The sequence below is a fragment of the Thalia democratica genome, chromosome 9 (assembly GCF_965202585.1).
Source record: "Thalia democratica chromosome 9, ktThaDemo2.hap1.1, whole genome shotgun sequence".
In the NCBI taxonomy this organism is placed as follows: Eukaryota; Metazoa; Chordata; class Thaliacea; order Salpida; family Salpidae; genus Thalia; species Thalia democratica.
In genome coordinates, this window is record NC_139173.1 from 23816823 (window position 1) to 23834549 (window position 17727).

General features: G+C 26.0%; 1 protein-coding gene across 1 annotated transcript in view; it reads left to right on the top strand.

Annotated features, from left to right (window-relative positions):
- Positions 1-7170: 7170 nt before the first annotated feature.
- LOC145843990 (calmodulin-binding transcription activator 2-like) overlaps positions 7171-17727 on the top strand; it is a 30206-nt gene continuing 19649 nt past the window's right edge. The window contains exons 1-13 of the mRNA XM_082951293.1: positions 7171-7392; positions 9537-9660; positions 9720-9806; positions 10038-10185; positions 10617-10657; positions 10804-10901; positions 12799-13082; positions 13421-13621; positions 13953-14095; positions 15084-15138; positions 15380-15462; positions 15895-16018; positions 16661-16792. Coding sequence (XP_082807419.1) covers positions 7214-7392; positions 9537-9660; positions 9720-9806; positions 10038-10185; positions 10617-10657; positions 10804-10901; positions 12799-13082; positions 13421-13621; positions 13953-14095; positions 15084-15138; positions 15380-15462; positions 15895-16018; positions 16661-16792 — 1699 coding nt within the window. The 5' untranslated portion in view covers positions 7171-7213. The remainder of the gene's footprint in view (positions 7393-9536; positions 9661-9719; positions 9807-10037; positions 10186-10616; positions 10658-10803; positions 10902-12798; positions 13083-13420; positions 13622-13952; positions 14096-15083; positions 15139-15379; positions 15463-15894; positions 16019-16660; positions 16793-17727) is intronic.

A 17727-nucleotide genomic window follows, 5' to 3' on the forward strand; every position in this document is an offset into this window, starting at 1 on the left:
CTTACTGTGAACAGTAAGTTTCCGTGCACACTTTGAAAAAGTTCAGTATTATGAACTTCCCTCTCAGAATTACAATGAGGCATTTAGTTTCATGCACGAGATTTAGCATCTGTCGCTGTTTTGTGAAAGCTAGTTTATCCTAAAACAAGATTTCAGCAGAAACTTGAGCGTTTTTTAATCGACTTACAATATTTTATGATTTTTTTTTCTCTAATGTTTGCTAACGTTTGATTTTCTGTAAGACATTAGTTTAGTATGAAAGACGTTTGGATGAAAATTTGAATACTTCAAACTCCAGTGCTGGTGTCAAATATAAAAAGTATTTATTCGATATTTTTCTGCAAACTCTATGTGACCTAACGGATTAATTTTTATATAAGTTTTTGATTTTAACTAACAATATTGCTTCAGAATAAAGTTTAGATTCTTATTAATAATAATGATCACTAGTAATCTTTTAAGCTTGTAAGACTGCACCCTTATCAAATGAATAAAACCTTCTTTTTTTCAATGATCGTGCGGTGTTGTTGAGTAAAATACTTATTTTACTAAAACATTAACCTTTGTAAAGTATGAAATTATTTTTAAATAAGTATATATTCCGTGTTTAAATGTCTTTAAAATAATTTTTTTATAGTTTTTTGTACGTTCTATACCAACAAATAATTTTAAAGCAAAACTTCATTGCCTTACCAATAATACTTTAATAAAACTATGTAAAAAAACTTATAGTTTGCAAAAAACAATCGATAGTTTACTGTAACATGTTTTGTTTAAAAGAATTACAGCATTTTATCATTAGTCTTGTGAAATTTTTAAACAAATGTTATGAGAATTACCTTATTGGACCAAATAGTAATTTTTTTAAAATCATATTAGTTTTATTTTGACTTTTAATCGTAAAATTTACTATTTAAAACAAAAAAAAAATCATTAATTTTGAATGAACTGATTTAAATAAATAAGTTTAGTTAAGTTTACACTAAACAGAAACACAAATGCAAGTTTAAACATTTCTACCACTTAATTTTAGTAATACAATATCCTGGCGCTTGAGTACGCAGCTATTTAGCCAAAAACGTTGTGTTCAAAATGCACTATTAAAAAAGTTTTAATTAAAGTAGTAATAAATATATTTATATTTTAAACTTCTAATATTAGATTTATATAAAGCTAAAAACAATGGAATCAGAAGAAAAGTTACGAATTTAGAAATTGTACATCAAATCAAATATCTTAAGGTTTATCTTTTAAGCTTAATAACGAACAGTGTAGTTTAAATTTGTATACCCCATGTTTAAAACATAAGAGTAAGAATATTTAAGAAACTAGTACTAAAAATGAACAATACAGATGATAATTAAATACCCTATGATTGAAATATAAATGTAAAAAGCTATATTAAAATTTTGATATTTATTGAAACTAATGATCAATGCAATTGAACTTATTAAAAACTAAATGCTCTTGAAAACGATTCGCTTAGATTAGTTTGTCGTTTTTGTTGTTTAAAAATACTTTTCAAAGTATTTTAAAGGTTAACTGTACCTTTTCATAGTTATTTTTACCAGTAGCTACTTGCATTACTGCTGAATACAGCTCTCCTTCTAAAATAAATGACTTTTTATTGGTAGCTTGTATAACTTAGTTATTTATACCAACATCCATTTCCTCATCTTTATCTGATTTAATACTATTTTCTTTATTAACTGTTTGCTATTCTTCAAAAGAAAAATGATTAGCTTTTTTTAATATTTCTTTTTGGAAAATTTGACGGCTTTCATAATAGATGCCTACAAAATCATCAATATCTTAATTTGTGGCATTAAAGTTGAAGACCTTAGACATCTATAAAAGTTTATTTTTGTCAAAACTCTCTGTGGCAGTACTATTTAATCTTTTTCTCAAGTCCGCTTTTGGGAAGGTAATTATTTAATAGTTTTATCTAAAAGTTTCTCCCATGCATCTATAGCCTAGACAGCTGCATCTAGCAGATTTACAGGTTTGTAACAACGAAAAACAACATATCCTTTACGAAGTTTAGAGCCTTCTCTTTATATGTCAATTGGCTGCTCATATAATGACAGAATATCACTGACTAAACGTTATTGTTTCGACAGCTGTAGTAACTTCTAAATAGTAGCATGGCTGTTTTCAGCTTGTTGTATATAAGAAAAAAAAAATTAAATTCACTCAAAACATAACCCAACTACTCAAGGCTTCTAACAACTTAAAAAAGAACGATTTGTTTTTACGGCGAAAGCTTTTATGGTGAATGTTTAGTTTGAGGGTGTTTTAGAGTGTTAGTCATCTGAAAATCTTAATGACTTTTAGTGTGTGTTGATAAGATTTAATTTAGGTTTGAAAAACAAGAATTTGTTGAGTACGCAACGCTGTGCTTATAGTGCATACTAAAGCAGAAAAATACTTTACTTGATTTTTTTAGTTGTAAGTTTTTTTCTGTCCTAAAACTTTCATATTTTTTTTGTTATTTTACAATAAAAGCAGTAAAAAAGTAGTTTATATTATGTACATTACTTAAAATTTTTTTATAGTTACTTTATTCTGGCATAAAAAATCTTATTTTGAAGTTATTTTAATGTTAATAAGCATGAAACAAGTTATAAAAGTTATACTTCATAAACGTTTTAGAAAAGAATATAATTATATTTTAGATGCTAAAATCCAAACATGTTGTTAAATTTTAAAATGCTTTTAGTTCTTAAATGTTAATCTAGACTTTTTTTTTACAAAGAAATTATTAGTTTTCTATAAATTTTGTGCAAAAATAAAAGTTTGTTTGAGTAAATAGTCTGCAGGTTTTTTATAGTCAAAGTTTAATCAATAAAGCTATAATATTTTAAACGTTTTTTTTTTATTAAACAATTAAATTGTTGTTTTTGTGTTTAAAAAGTTGACCTTTGCTACTAAAACCAAGAAGCACTTGCTTAAATATTTTTATGAAAATTTTTTATAAGTATATTGAAAGCAACATGATAAAGTGTTTTAAAACTTTAAAATAAATAATTCAAAATTATTAGCGTGTTTAAAACTAAACCTAAACTATTTGATTCGTACAAAATATTTGTAAATAGCCAACAGTGGCTTATTATTTATACGAGGTTTTTTTTTTACTTCTCAATTATTTTATTTTTGTCTTAACTTTAATTCAAATCATTTTTTACTAATATAAAAGATGATCATTAGTTAAAAAGCGTCTGAAATTTTAGAAAGTTTTTTTGTTATTGTCGTATTTATCAATAGTAATGTTTATCATTTTCTTATATTTATTCGCAAGATTAAGTGTGACAAAATTTAAGCTTTGAAATTAAAAAACAATTTAACTGAATAAAATTTAATTAAATTATATGTATTCCTTTTTGCCCAGGCAAAACTATTGTTAGCTAACACTAATTAGTCTACATAAGTATAAACAGATAAAAGTTTTTAAAGTTTTAAACAACTTATTATAAACTATAACAATTATATTTTTGTTAAAAGTAGTTGATTAATTTTTGCTAAAACCACAAAAACTACTCTTTCGAAATTTAACTAGCGAGCGAAACTACGTAGAAATCTAATTTATATCATTTTCTTAAAACTGGTAGACATTGTAAAAGTTATACACTTAATTTTTATAGTTAGTCATTTAAGCGTACTTTTTAGTAGAAATCTTGAACTTTTGGTCAAAAAGTCAGGTAAATGTAAAGTTGTATAAACTTTTTGCTTTCTTAAAACCTTTAGTAATGTTTTGTTCAAATACTAAAGCTAAACTAAGGATTAGAACTCTTAATAAGCTTTAAAACAGTTTTATGAACTTCCTTTTTTTTATTACTGAAAAAATAGTTGAAACTTGAATAAGGTTTTGCATTTTAAGGTTAGTTATTTAAAAAAAAATACACTAAAGTATATAAAAATAATAATTAAGAAATGTATTATTTTGTTAATTTACATTTGACCTTTTAGTAATTTCTTTGTACTTATAATGTGGGTGAACAAATACCCATATTTTCAATAAAATTTAGGGCTCAAAGTTTAATTTTTTAATTTTAGCTAAGTATGTATCTTAAAGTAGTTTTCTTTTAAAATTTTTATATGAAAGTAAAATCTTGTGTTTTTTTTAATTTAATTCAATACTTAATAGGCATTTTTTTATTTTTAATCTTAATAGCTTTCACTTTTTGCTTAAATATATTAAACACAGTTATTTGTTTTTTTTAATTGTAAGTGAGAGTAATTATACGACTAATAAAGAGTCACCATTCACCAAGTTACGTAAAGAAAGCAGCTTAATATTAAATGTAAATGTTTTCACAAAAACTTTAGTTAAAAATGATATAATTTCCTTTATTTATAAGCTGTGTTAATCAAAAGCAAAAATGTTATTAGTTTTAGTGCTGTTTCCTTATTTTTCTAACTGCATACTTTACACTTTTTAAAAAAGTTTAAAAAATTTTAAGCATAAGAAAATTGCTCATAACAATTAATAAGGAGTGTGTAGTTAAGTGGTTCAAAGGTTTTCAACTCACTAAGTCTTTTGACCACCTTTTAAATGTCGATTTTACTCATACTAAATAAACTAAAAACCATTATTATTACTTCTATTCTAACCAGGGATGTTCTAAAACTAACATCTCTATCTTAGTATCGTATTATGTTACTTATTTTAACATTTATTTATTTTATTACATTTTAGAAGTTTTTTTTAAGATCTTTTTTTAACATAAAGCCTTATACGAAACTATACAATAATAGTAAAAACTAAATCTAAATTGCAATAAAACTAACTATTATTAATATTGTATAGCTTTAAACACCTTAAAACGCAATTAAATTATAAGTATAAAGCATTTCGACGTACATTAATTCAAATTCATTCATTGATTAATGCTTATTGATATACTCATTTTTAATTTGGTAATAGTTTTGTTATATTTCATATATCGTTTGTATCTAGTATTATATACTAATCTACGAAATTTATGACTTGTTTTTAGTAAGTACTCATATTCACCTACTTTATCTTTTTTTTTTTCTTGCAGTACTTATTAATTTTTTATCAAACTCCGTAGAACTGTGTAAATTTGTTTAACACAGAGAAACATATGTCAGTCTGATAAAAAAAAGTACTGTGCAAACTGTTGTTAGTATATTTTCACCCAAACTTGCTTTGCTAGTATCTTTCCCAAATTACTAGCTTGCAATTTTAAATATTTATCTTTATATTACCAGTTCACATATAAAATAAGTAGGAAAAAGTTTCAGCACTGTGTTTTACTAAGTGGTCTTACCGAATGATGATACTTTTAAAAACTAGGATTTGCTTTATTTTTTGATAAAACTACTACAATGTAGGATTGTAAGTCGTTTTGTGTGAAAAACCCATTAGTTTATTGGATTTTTATCACTTTATATGAAAAAACTGAATAATACTCATTAAAGTCGTATTATCTGCAAAATATTAGTGATCATTTCCTGTAGATATCTGTTCTATTTATAAATATAAGCCTAAGTTTTGCAACCTTGTACGATATTTTACTACGGAGTCCGTAATTTTAAGTGGATTTATATAGGTTAGTTAACTTTTCCATTAGTGATTTAAGTAACATAAGTATTTTTAGTAACTTAGAAAAACTGTGCTAAGTTTTTTTCATTTAATGAGAACAATGTACACGATATAATATTAATTAGTATTTAGCACTTAAAAAAATAATCTATTAACAAAATTTGGTGTTTTAATATTTAAAACGTTTCTAGACGTATAAAGGTGCTTCTAGGTACAAAGAATACGGATATTTTAATTTAGATAGGTTTGAAATGTTATGCAACTGGCTAAAAAAATCATCAAACTATTTAGAATAAGACTTAATTGCTAATGTGAAACTTTTCAAAAAAAAAACTAGTTGGTATAATTTAACATAACATATTAGTTTATTAAGACGACTAAAAGTCTATATATTCTAAAGATTATAACTACGAAATAAATACAAAACTACTAAATATGGTCAATGGATTTTATGTAGATTTAAAGCATTCGGTCAAGATTTATTAGTTTAATTGCAGGATGACTGAATCAACTTATATCAAAATACTTTATGATAAAAACAATTTATTTTGAATTATTGTATTTAAATTAACTGTTTTTTTTTATCATACTTGGAGAAAAATGACTTATGGCATAGTTTCATTTTAAGGTTTAGATACATTTTAAACAATGTAAAAAAATCTATTTGTTAGTGTTTTATAATACAAAATACAGAAAATTCGATGTTCAAACTAAAATTTAAGCTACTAACTTCAAAGTTGTAAGTGACTTCGTCAGTGTTCCAAAAAAAGTATTTAAAATTATCTGCTTATGTTTTGCTTTAGCTTAAATTTAAACAAATCATTTTACAATCTTTTCAAAATTTGTGTTTTAAATTTAAAAATTGTTTTTAAAAAAAATTAGCATTACTTTAATTAAAAAGTCCTTTTGGTTGTAGTATAAAGTATATTAGAGCATTTTAAGAATTAATAAAAAGTAGTAAAAGCTTAAAAAAGTATTACGAAATTTACTAAGTCAATAAATAATATGATGTGGTTTTTTGATATGAAACTTATTTATATATAAATGAAAAAGTGTTACAAAAACCTTTTAATCAAATATCTATACTTAAATAAATGATATAAAAAAAATTCAAATTAAAAAAAAAACCGGTATACTCTTACTCACATTTCTGACTTGCAAACAATTCCCATCCCACTAATTTAAATCCCACTCGAAACTTTTTATTTATTAATTTTCCTTATTATTATCTGTTTTTTCTATTACTGTAATTCCTAAGTCCTACGCCTACTTATAACCTAAACCTTACTTTTGGTCGGTAACTTTTTTTACTAATTTTTTCTCTTTTTTATCATTTAAATTAAATTTTTTTTATATACTTAGACTTATATTTAACTGTGAATTTTTTTGGTTGGAAGTCATATCGGTGGGAATTTATTCGGATGGGAATTGTATGGGTTGGAACTGAGTGTGTCTCAAAAAACCAGCAGTTTTCAAGTTTGACCCTGGCAGCAACGCAAAGTTCAAATGCATAAACTAAAACTCCATTTTCGTCTCCCGGCTCATTGTTTGTTTTGATATACCAGACCAACAGATAATACTATGCTAAACAGAAAAGGAAGAGCTATGAACAACAACAAACTAACAATTTAAATTTTCTCACCTTTCATGGAGACTAAAATAGAAAATAAAAGGCTTGAAGTGTCTTTGGGTCTTGTGAACAAGATACCAAGCACTTCGTTCATTCAGAAAAGAAGCTTTTCTTGGTTGACCAATGAGCAAATAGCATCCATATTGATTTCTACTGACAAACACTCTGAGTGGTTTACAAAAACAAGAGTTTTAAGGTAGTTTGTTGTAAAATTTATAATTTTTTATTAATTTAAGAAAACTTACTGATAAACTTAAAACAAATAATTTTTAAAAAGAAAGACCTTGAAGTCAGATTATGTTTGTTAATTAATGATTATGTTTAATTAATAATTAATTAAAGAAAAAAATCAAACAAGTTGTTTTCTTTCTGTACTCATTGCACTTAATCCAGTATTTTCTTTATTTAACAATGTTTAGTAAATTAAGAAAAATATATGTGCATTTAAGTTTGTTTTTGTCAAACTGACAATAGTTTTTTTTTTAAACATCAGCCTCAAACAAACCCGTTGCAACTATAAATGTTTTCTGGGTGCTTTTAGTTGATTAAACTGCAGAATATATCTTGATAATCTTCTGATGGCAAGACAGTTTTGTTTAGCAAAGTTACTGCATGTATAGCTGTAAAAATCTGAATAAAAGTCAGTTTTATTTTAGGGTCAATCCAAACAGTATTTATTACAACACAAAATGTATTAGTTTTTATTTAAAAAATTTGCTTCATTATTTGAATATTTTTTTTGACAACATATTATATGTATTGCAATGAAAACTTGTATACACACTATTGATGACCAGAAATTCTGTTATGCTTTAGTTTTAGGTTGGTCTAAAAAATACAGTAAATAAATTTAGCACTTTCCTCTGGTATAAAGACTATCAGCATTTTGAATTACAATTTTTGTTTAAGAAATCACTATTTACACAGTTTTATCTTACTTTATATTTATAGGTTATATGCAAAATTTTTACCTAATACTTGAAAAATTTTAGTTTATGAAATTTTTTTGACCAATATAATATCAACAACTAAAATGAACAAAATAGCTTATACATAAAAAATACAACAAAATACCATAATCTATATACCAGCTGAATAGTTTTACTTTCAAGTTTTTTAGGATTTATTATAATGTAATATCAAGTTATTCTTAAGTTTATTTATCTCAGTCTCAATATTTTTGTAGCAACTTTAGTACATAGGTTGTCATAAGTTATAAGAATTTTGAATTTATAGATACCAAAAGCCCTTAAATGAGTTTTTGCTGAGTTTTTATACTTGGGTATTAAGACCAGTAGTAAGCTAAATGCATTCTTAAATAATTTTTTAATAAATGTTTGAAGATTTACTTTACATTTTAAAAACTAAGTACCTTACTATTTTTAAATAACTAGTTCTGAAAAATTTTAATGAGTAATATTAGATATTTAGGCATAAAGCTATAATTTTAAACTTTCACTAGACATTCTCATGTTAACGGTGAATAAAAAAAAGTCTTAGGCTTATTTAGCATTAGTCTTTTGAGAATTTTTTTGAAAGGGGCCATAGCTTTTTAATTTTATTCAAAGGGGACTATCTGTAAAAAAGTTTGAGAAACCCTGATCTAATGAAATCTTTTTCAAAAACTTTGATTAAAATTATGACTTGATTATTTATAACAAGTTTATATGTTACAAATATTAGTTTTGGATTAGCACAGAACTCAAAATTGCTTTATAACAGTTTAAAGTTGATTTTTAAAATATAAACTTAAAGGATAAGACATTTTTAACATTACAAAAAAAAACACTTTAAATCAAAATTAAACAATAAAAACTTTAAAAAACACAATAAAAAACAAACTTGTTGTTTGCAGAAATAATTTTTTTCTGGTAATTACAAATGTTTATTATGGAAACTTAATTGACAGTACTGAGTTCCTAATTTGTTAATAAAAATTATTATAAAATAATTTGTATAAGAAATTTTCCTAAAGCCAGCAATGCATGTTTTTTACTTCTAACAATTCTATCCTTGATTATCAAAATAATTATGTGTTAGTTTATAGATTCAGTGCCACTTACTTAACAAAATAATTCCGTTATAAAACATTGTTTTGATTTAATTAGTTTAATTAAAATTTAAGATCTCTAATTAATAGATAAAAACATTATTTTATAGCAGAATTTATTAAAATATATTAATATGTGTATTTATTCATTTGAGCCCAAGTTGATAGCGCTCACTAATTCTTGTACTTAAATATAAATGTGCTTATTATTAATCAGCTATTATTATTTTCAGTACTTAATAATTTAATGTTTACAAATATTCATACAAGAGTTTTTATTTAATCTACAGGCCAGAAAATGGGCAGTTGCTGCTTTTCAACAGAAAAGAAACGAAAAAGTACAGGCAGGACAAGTACACGTGGAAAACAAAAAGAAAATCAAAATTTCTCAGAGAGGACAGAATGAAATTAAAAGTAAGCTATCAAATTAAATTATTTTTAAACTCCTAGTGCAATTCGAACTGATTTCACAGATAAGTGGGGTTCCCTACATAACAGCCACCTACGTGCACTCTGACATTCTTCCCACTTTTCACAGGAGGTCATATTGGCTTATAGAAGTATGTTTGTTTAATGTTTTTAAAATGATTACAAATTTATTTTTGATAGCTTAACTAAAAAATTGCTACCTGAAATAATATGCCAACTTGAGTATACTTTTTTTACATAAAAAAAGTTAATTGTTATAAGAGTAAAAAAGCATGTTTATTATTTGCTAACATTACATCTTTCACTAAATAAAAAACATTTAGTTTAATGCTTGTACACAGTAAGATTTCAATAAATTTCAGAATCCCAATGTAGTTCTGGTGCATTATCTGAATTATCCCTACTTGGAAGATGGCAACCATGTGGTCAGGGACTTTTCCCTAAACAGACACTGCGACCAGTGGATATGTCACACCAGGGACGAAGTTTTTCAGCAGCTGCTTCCCATGTGTGAGTTTGTAAATTAGTTTGTATACTTGGTTCACGTTTTATGAGTATAAATGCTTATATTTTTGTGTTTTTATTGATATTTTCTATTTTAACAAGGTTAGTTACACAAATGACATTTTGAAAACTATGTTTAATGGTTTGAAAGTTATTTTACTTGTTTGAGATATGACAATGTAAGCCATTAACAACTATTTTGTTTTAAGTTGAATATGAAAAATGATTTTGTACACAAAACCTTTAAAAAAACATTTATTTTAGATTTATGCAAGTATAAGTTTTTGTAGCTTAAATCATCAATATATTTTAACTTGAAATGAGAATTTTAAAGTTCAAAAAAGTATTTTAATTAAATATTATAAATACTGTCATAATTTATAAGTGCAGTACTTACATGTTAAAAATAATGAACTAAAATTTGAATAACTTTTCAGTTTCTCAAATGCCTTGGCCGAGACAAAACAGTCTTTCTTTGGTGAGTTTTTTATTCATGTTTGAAAAATTTTTAGAAAATTTTTTTTTATAAATATTTGTTATGCGAAAAAAAAACATTTGTTTATCAAAAGTATAATTTTTATTGATTTAAACATGTACAGTTGTAACTTATGGCTATGTTTTAAGACTCAAAAAAGTAAAGAAATGATTGTGAATCACTTGCTGGATCAGCATTATTCTGAAAGTGCTTCAAAACTGAACAATAATTCACCAAAAAAACAAAGGTTAAATTTTATTTTTATAAACTAGCTGTATCTTTCAAGCATATCACATTCATACGAGTATTGTTTTTTTTGTTTCTATATTTCCATACAAATTTTTTAAGTAATTCAATTTTAGGTAATTCAATGTTTTGAAATAGATATAAATTTACAACACAACAAGCTAAGAGAAATAAAAAGCTGTTTTTTATAATTTTTTCTGTGCTATGATGAATTAATTTGTGTTATTTTCATGTTAAATGCCAAGGACAAATTTCGATCTAAAAATACAAAGCAATAAAGTTTCATACGCATTTAAAACTAAAATAAGAGATCTTTTTTTAGTTTTGATCAATATTTTTTTATTGAGCAAAATTAAATTACCACACAAAGTCTTGTAATTTTAATATACTACTTCCTAATTTTTTATATTAAGTTTTCTATTTTTTTATCATTTATATTATCTAGTACTTGGTATTGTGTGTCAAATTAGTTTTTGGGTAATTTGTAGCCAGTTATTTTTATCATGTTTTTACCTAAGAAACTAAAATATAATTCCATGCTTCCTGTATTAATTTAATTTTGTGAAACAAAAATTATTTACTTTGTTTATGTTTAATTTTGTTAAGTTCAGTTCTCCAAAAAAATATCTTTTCAAAAATTTAAAATATTACGACAAATTGTATTTTACTTCTCTCAGAAAAAAAAAAAATGTTATCATATTTGATGTTTGCATTGATATAAAAGCCAATTTAAAAAAAGAAAATTTGCACATTTAATATTTTTTCACCAACTAATTTTCGAGTTATAATTCAGCATTAAAATATACTCAATGAATTTAAAAATAGGAAGTAAAATAAAAAAGAACTAGTTGTCTAATACATATTTGACAATTAAGTTAGTTTAAAATAAAAACAGTTTAAAACGTTTTTAAACTAGCACAAAATAACTCTACAAAGATAACATAATGCTTTCGAACATATTTTTCGAATTCACAAAAACAGAATCATATTGGTTATAATGCGTATTCACCACACCTTATGCTATTGCCATATGGAATGTGCACAGATAGAATCAGTATTGAAAAATTCACAAAAAAAAACATATGTTAAGAATACTTAATGAGTCTTATTGAGTTTAAAGTGGAAAATGTGTGTTTAGTATATAGATATTTTAAGGCCTTAATAAATTTTTTTACTAGACTCTGTGTTTTTTAAAACACACGATTATAATGCCAAAATAACGAAATGTGCTGTTTCTGTGTGTTATAAGCAAAAGTTGAAAGTTTTGTATTTTAAGATTTGTTAATATATTATTTTTTTGTTGTTTATTTAATTTTGATGCCAATAAAAGAAACATGTTAGTGCTAAGAAATAAAATTTAAAATCATAATATAGAAATTTTTGAAAACAGTGCTGGTTTTAGAAATTCAAAGTTGAATAACATGATCAATTGTTGCTCTATTTGAGTTATTTTTTCAAATAATAAAAATAATATAATTGTTTTTATACCATTTTTATGTATATAATATTACTGAAAATAATCATTACTAAAACTATAACTGTAACAGGGTTGCAACTTTACTCAAGCTAGTTTGGATTTTTTACTTAATGTTAGACTTATCTTATTTTCTTAGTAATTGTGTTTATGTTATGTCCTCATCTTAATTTTTTTTTTTTAAGTTTTTGGCGTGTCTTAATTTTTTTCATCAGTTTTCCCACATCTAGGCCAAATCACTAGCTTCATGCAACTTGCTTTTTTTTCCCTCAAAGAGCGACAACCTTGTCATGATTTTTACGAGATCTTTAATAAATTGACTGATGTAAAACTTGAAAGTTCATATCTAAGTACATATTTCGTTTAAAAACAACTCACACAATTGATGTTTTACATTTTGAAACAATAATATTTTTGCCCACAGCACCATCCAACCGAAGACGTCGATCACCAGGAACCTGCTTCCCAACGAGCTGATGACGTCCGTTGTCAGGCAACAGGCGTCGCAACAGGTCGTCACGCTCCAGTTGGCAGACAGCCAGCAAATTTGCATAATCAACCCCCCACCTCCACAGACGGGTGGGGGCGGAGGCCATGTGTTGCTCAGCGCCCCCACCAACGCGTTGCCCGTCGCCCAGGAAACCAGCTGCCACCAGATTCCTGTCGTCCATGGCAACCAAGTGCTGGAACCCACGTTGATAGGAAGAGGTGGTTGTGTTTAGTATATAAAGTTAATATATGATATATTTAAAATATATAATTTTATGTGTTATTTGCTAAGGGTAAAGTTTATGCGTTACAATTAACTTATTTTGAACGTTTTATTTCAGTTATAAAATTACTTCTGTTTATCCTTTTTATATATTAAAAGACATGGTTGCTTGTTTGTGCAATGATTTGACAGAAGTGGTAATATGTTATATACATTAAGTTTTACATGTTAAACCATATTGATAATTATGTAAATAATATATCTATTTAAATGGAGATTATTTTATCAGTCAACCGTATTCATTTTGATAACATATATGTCCACAACTATCCAGATTCAACAATAAACAAAAGCGATTATGACGACATATCGAGCTACATCAACGTGAGCGAACCCCACAACATCGGCACGTTGTTAGTAGGTGGTGGTGAGGACAAGCTGCTCACTTCAACTGACGACATCTTCCACTCAACGGACTCCCTTCTCACCAGCTGCAACTTGCAGGACCAGCACAGCTTGACCACTACACGTGACGGTAGGAATTTGTTTTTATTTAAAATGATTAAGATATAATAATTATGTGGTTTAATTTGTTATCTATTGTTAGTTATGGAGTGTATAAGTCTTTGTTGAGGTTTTCTGTTTGTTGAGGTTGTATAATAGTTATATAAAAAAATATAAAAAGGCATTGAGGTCTCTAAGGTATTGGATTGAGAAGCTAAAGAGTTTACTTTTGAAATAGTGTATATGTATTGAGAATTTTTATCATCTTGTGTAAGATTATTCTTTTTTTACTAAAGAATGGTTTTTCTTAAGTTTTATCAAGGTTTACAAAGCTTTTTTAAAATATTTCAAATTTCAAACAGATTCGAAGCGCAGCTCACTCGACGAAGACCACATCGCGTTTTCGCCCAAGCAGTTTTTACGCTTGAGCGCCGACGACGTCGCCAATCACGAGCTGCCGGATCTTGGCGCGCCGCTGCTCAGCGACGATGCCTTGTTCAGCCAGGTGCGATTTTACCGCTTGTGTTAATTTACGATCGCGTGCTTAATTGACAAATACACTGAAATAAGTGGCTGAAAAGTTTACGAGAACAGTCTGAAGACGCTGTTTTTTTCAGATTATTTATCACAAGGATTACAATTAAACGTGATTAGTTATATATGCTGACAAGCTAGTGCGTATGTGTTAATACTATATACTCACAGTTTGTATTATGCTCAAGTTTGGTAAATATTTGTTTTGGCGAGGTTACTTGAAAATAGATTTTCTCGAAACTTCGCGTAAATCTGCGCTTTTTACTGTAAAATTTCTGTTCAAATAAATTTTTTCAAAACAGTAAAATAAACAAGCTTTTTTTCAAAAATTTTTAGATTTTTGTTAGTAATGTTTTCATAATTAAATTGGTATAAATTACTGTGTCTTATAAAAAGTGTATCCAAGTTTATAAACCAAGACTTTATACTTGATTAATTATTTTTAATACTAGTTAGATACTTGCAAGTTTTATCAAAACAAAATTTATTGCAAAACTTTGTTTTATCTTTATTTGATGTGATAGGTTTTATTTTAATCAATCTCAATTTTTTTTATGAACTGCAATTTTATTAATATTTTGACCTTATATGCAACTTGCCTTAATAGATATTGAATTTCAAGTTTAAAAACATCTTTATTTTAATTTCCGTAATATTAGGGTTTTATTAAAAAATGAAAATACAAGATATAGTAACTTTCATGAAAATTATCGTTATCAAAAACTGATTTTTCTGCACATCATGTTTTGTATTACCTTGATCAATATTACCGAGTTTCTCACAGTCTATGAAATTTAAAGAGTGTAGTATTACAAGAACTTGATATGTTATTTATTCTATTAACTTTATTAAAAAAAAAATGAGTAGGTTTATAAATAGCATGTAAAACCATTAACCTCATTTATTTATAAGTATAGCTTTTGTATTTATGAACAAGTAAATAAAAATAATTTAAACAGGTCAGCATCACTCGATCCAATGAAGAGACCGACCCTTGGGACTCCTTGGATCTCGGTTGGTATTTTATTATTTATTAAAAATAAATTTACATAAGTTGTTTTTTATTGTTTGTTTCGTAATAAGTTATTAGAATAACTTTTCTTTCACGGTGGTACTTTTCAATGTTAAACTTACCGAGTTAGTCTTTTTTTTTCTTGTGGAGGTCACGTGCTTTTAACTTTTATACGATTTTACTTTGTACTTATATAGATATTTAATGGGTTTTAAACAGTAATTTTTGTTCAATAAATTGCAGAATCGTGCTTACGGGACAGCTCGGGATTGAGTGATGAATCAGTCGACATCACGGATTATTCTCCAGATTGGGCGTACACTGAGGTGTTTAATAATATGTGTTAATCAGGAGTTTTAATTTTATTGTTTTATGTGTGTAACTTAATACAAAAATATATGACAACAAAATAAAAGTATAAAACACATTATGTGCAATTTAAATATACTCTAATATTATCAAGTGCTTTTACAATAAATAAGTTTCAAGACAATGAACTTATTTATTGTAAAAGTACTTGATATTATTAGAGCATATTTAAACTGCACATAATGTGTTTTACACGTTTATTTTGTTGTCATATATTTTATATAAAGTTACACACATTTTGCTTTGATTTTACTACGAATTTTTAATGTGCTACAACTATTAGTACCATACAGATTTTAAGTTTAACCAACTAAATAACTTTATACATTTTTTTCTATTTGAAGTTCCTTGAGTTTTGATGGTAAAACTGAACTTTTGATAATTTTCAGGGCGGAATAAAGATCTTGGTGATAGGAAATTGGTCACGCATGGGTGATTACAAGTGCGTTTTCGACCAATCAACAGTCGAGGCAGTCAAATTGCAAAACGGTGTTCTCAGGTGCTACTGTCCCAGTTAGTTTGTGTTTAAACACACTTATGTTGTTGATCTTTATGTTTTTTTTGTATGATTGAAAGGCAGTTTTATTAAGAATACTAAATGTAAGGTAACAAAGAAAACTTAGTTCCTCAAAATATTGTTTCTTTCTTTGTCTATTTATAGCACTTTATAACATTTTCGCTTGAAATTTTATTAAGTTTTTATACTATTAATCTAGATATATTTGTAATAGTGGTTTTATTAGTTTTGCTTCATATACACTTTTTTTTTTTTTTTTTATAGTGATGTATGTGCAAAAGTTACTAAATTTTCAAAATTAAAAAAAACATTGAAAAGTAGTTCCTCAAAAATTATTTTTAGACATTTTACCTTGTTTCTGTTGCAGCAGTTTAACAGCTATTCGTAAGAAATTAAAACATCTTTCATACAAAAACATTTTAAGTTTTTTCTTAATTTAATTTAAGATACAAAATGTCCGCTGCAACATTTTATTCACAGCTGATTTGCAATATTTTATTTATAAAAACAATAAAAATGATAAAGAAGTACACAAAGTAAAATAACCTCAGATTAAAACTTAAGTTTATACAGCAAAAATAATGCAGATTGGAATTATAAATATAATAAAGATAGTAACCTTAACATAATTTTCAAAGGTCACACGGTGGGCAACGTGGATTTGTATGTGACGTACAACGGGGTTATCATCAGCAGCAAGGTGAAGTTCGAATACAAGCAAATACCCCAACCGTACCAGCACATGTCCACGCAGTGGCTGCAGTTGCAAGGTGATAATTGAACTTTTAAAATACTGTTAAAGACTCTTATATAGTCATTAGTGCAAGGTAGTGTGTTGGTCGTGTATTAATTTTATGTGAAACTTTTAATTATTAGTACTGTTCACGACTTTAATAAAATCAATAGTGGCTGCAATAGCAAGGTGATTATTAGTTAGGGGTGTATTAATGTGTATTTGAAAGTTTAAAATATTATTTTATCGTTGTACATTTTTATATATTTCTTAACATTTCGACTTTTGTTGACAAAAACTTTTTGTGAAGTTTTAAAAATCCATACTGTTGATGACTGCAATAAAATCAAATGTGACTTCAAGTTCAATTTAAAGGAGGTTTTTTAAGTTTTAATGTTAATAGCAGAAATGATAGAATGAATAATTTACTAATGTTGAAAAAGTGTTTTTTGAAGTTTTAAAGTACTGATTCTATTACTGACTGTAATTTAATCAAATGTGACAATAATATTAAAGTATTTTTTAAGTTTCAGTGTTTATAACTAAAAATAAATTATTATACCTACAGATTTAATTTAAAACTTAAGATAATTTAGAGCGTATAGACTTATCAGTTTTATGGGTTTTAATGATCTGTTTACTTTTTTATTCTTTATGTTGCGATAAATTTATTATTAATAATATAGATTTTATTATCATTTTAATTTTTTTTACATTGAATAATTTTAAATATGAATTATGAAATTTTTTTCTATTGTTTCGTATTAATGTAAACAATTGGAAATAGTCGCCTGAGGCAAAGTTATTTGTGATGGTTTTTACGATTGTTTGTTTTCTTTTCCAAAACTCACGATTTTACCATAAAATAAAAACGTTATGTGCGCTTAAAACACAAAATATCAATTTTAAATTGAAAGGTTAAAGCTATTTTTTGCTCACATGTAAACGTTTTTAATAAACATAAAACAATAT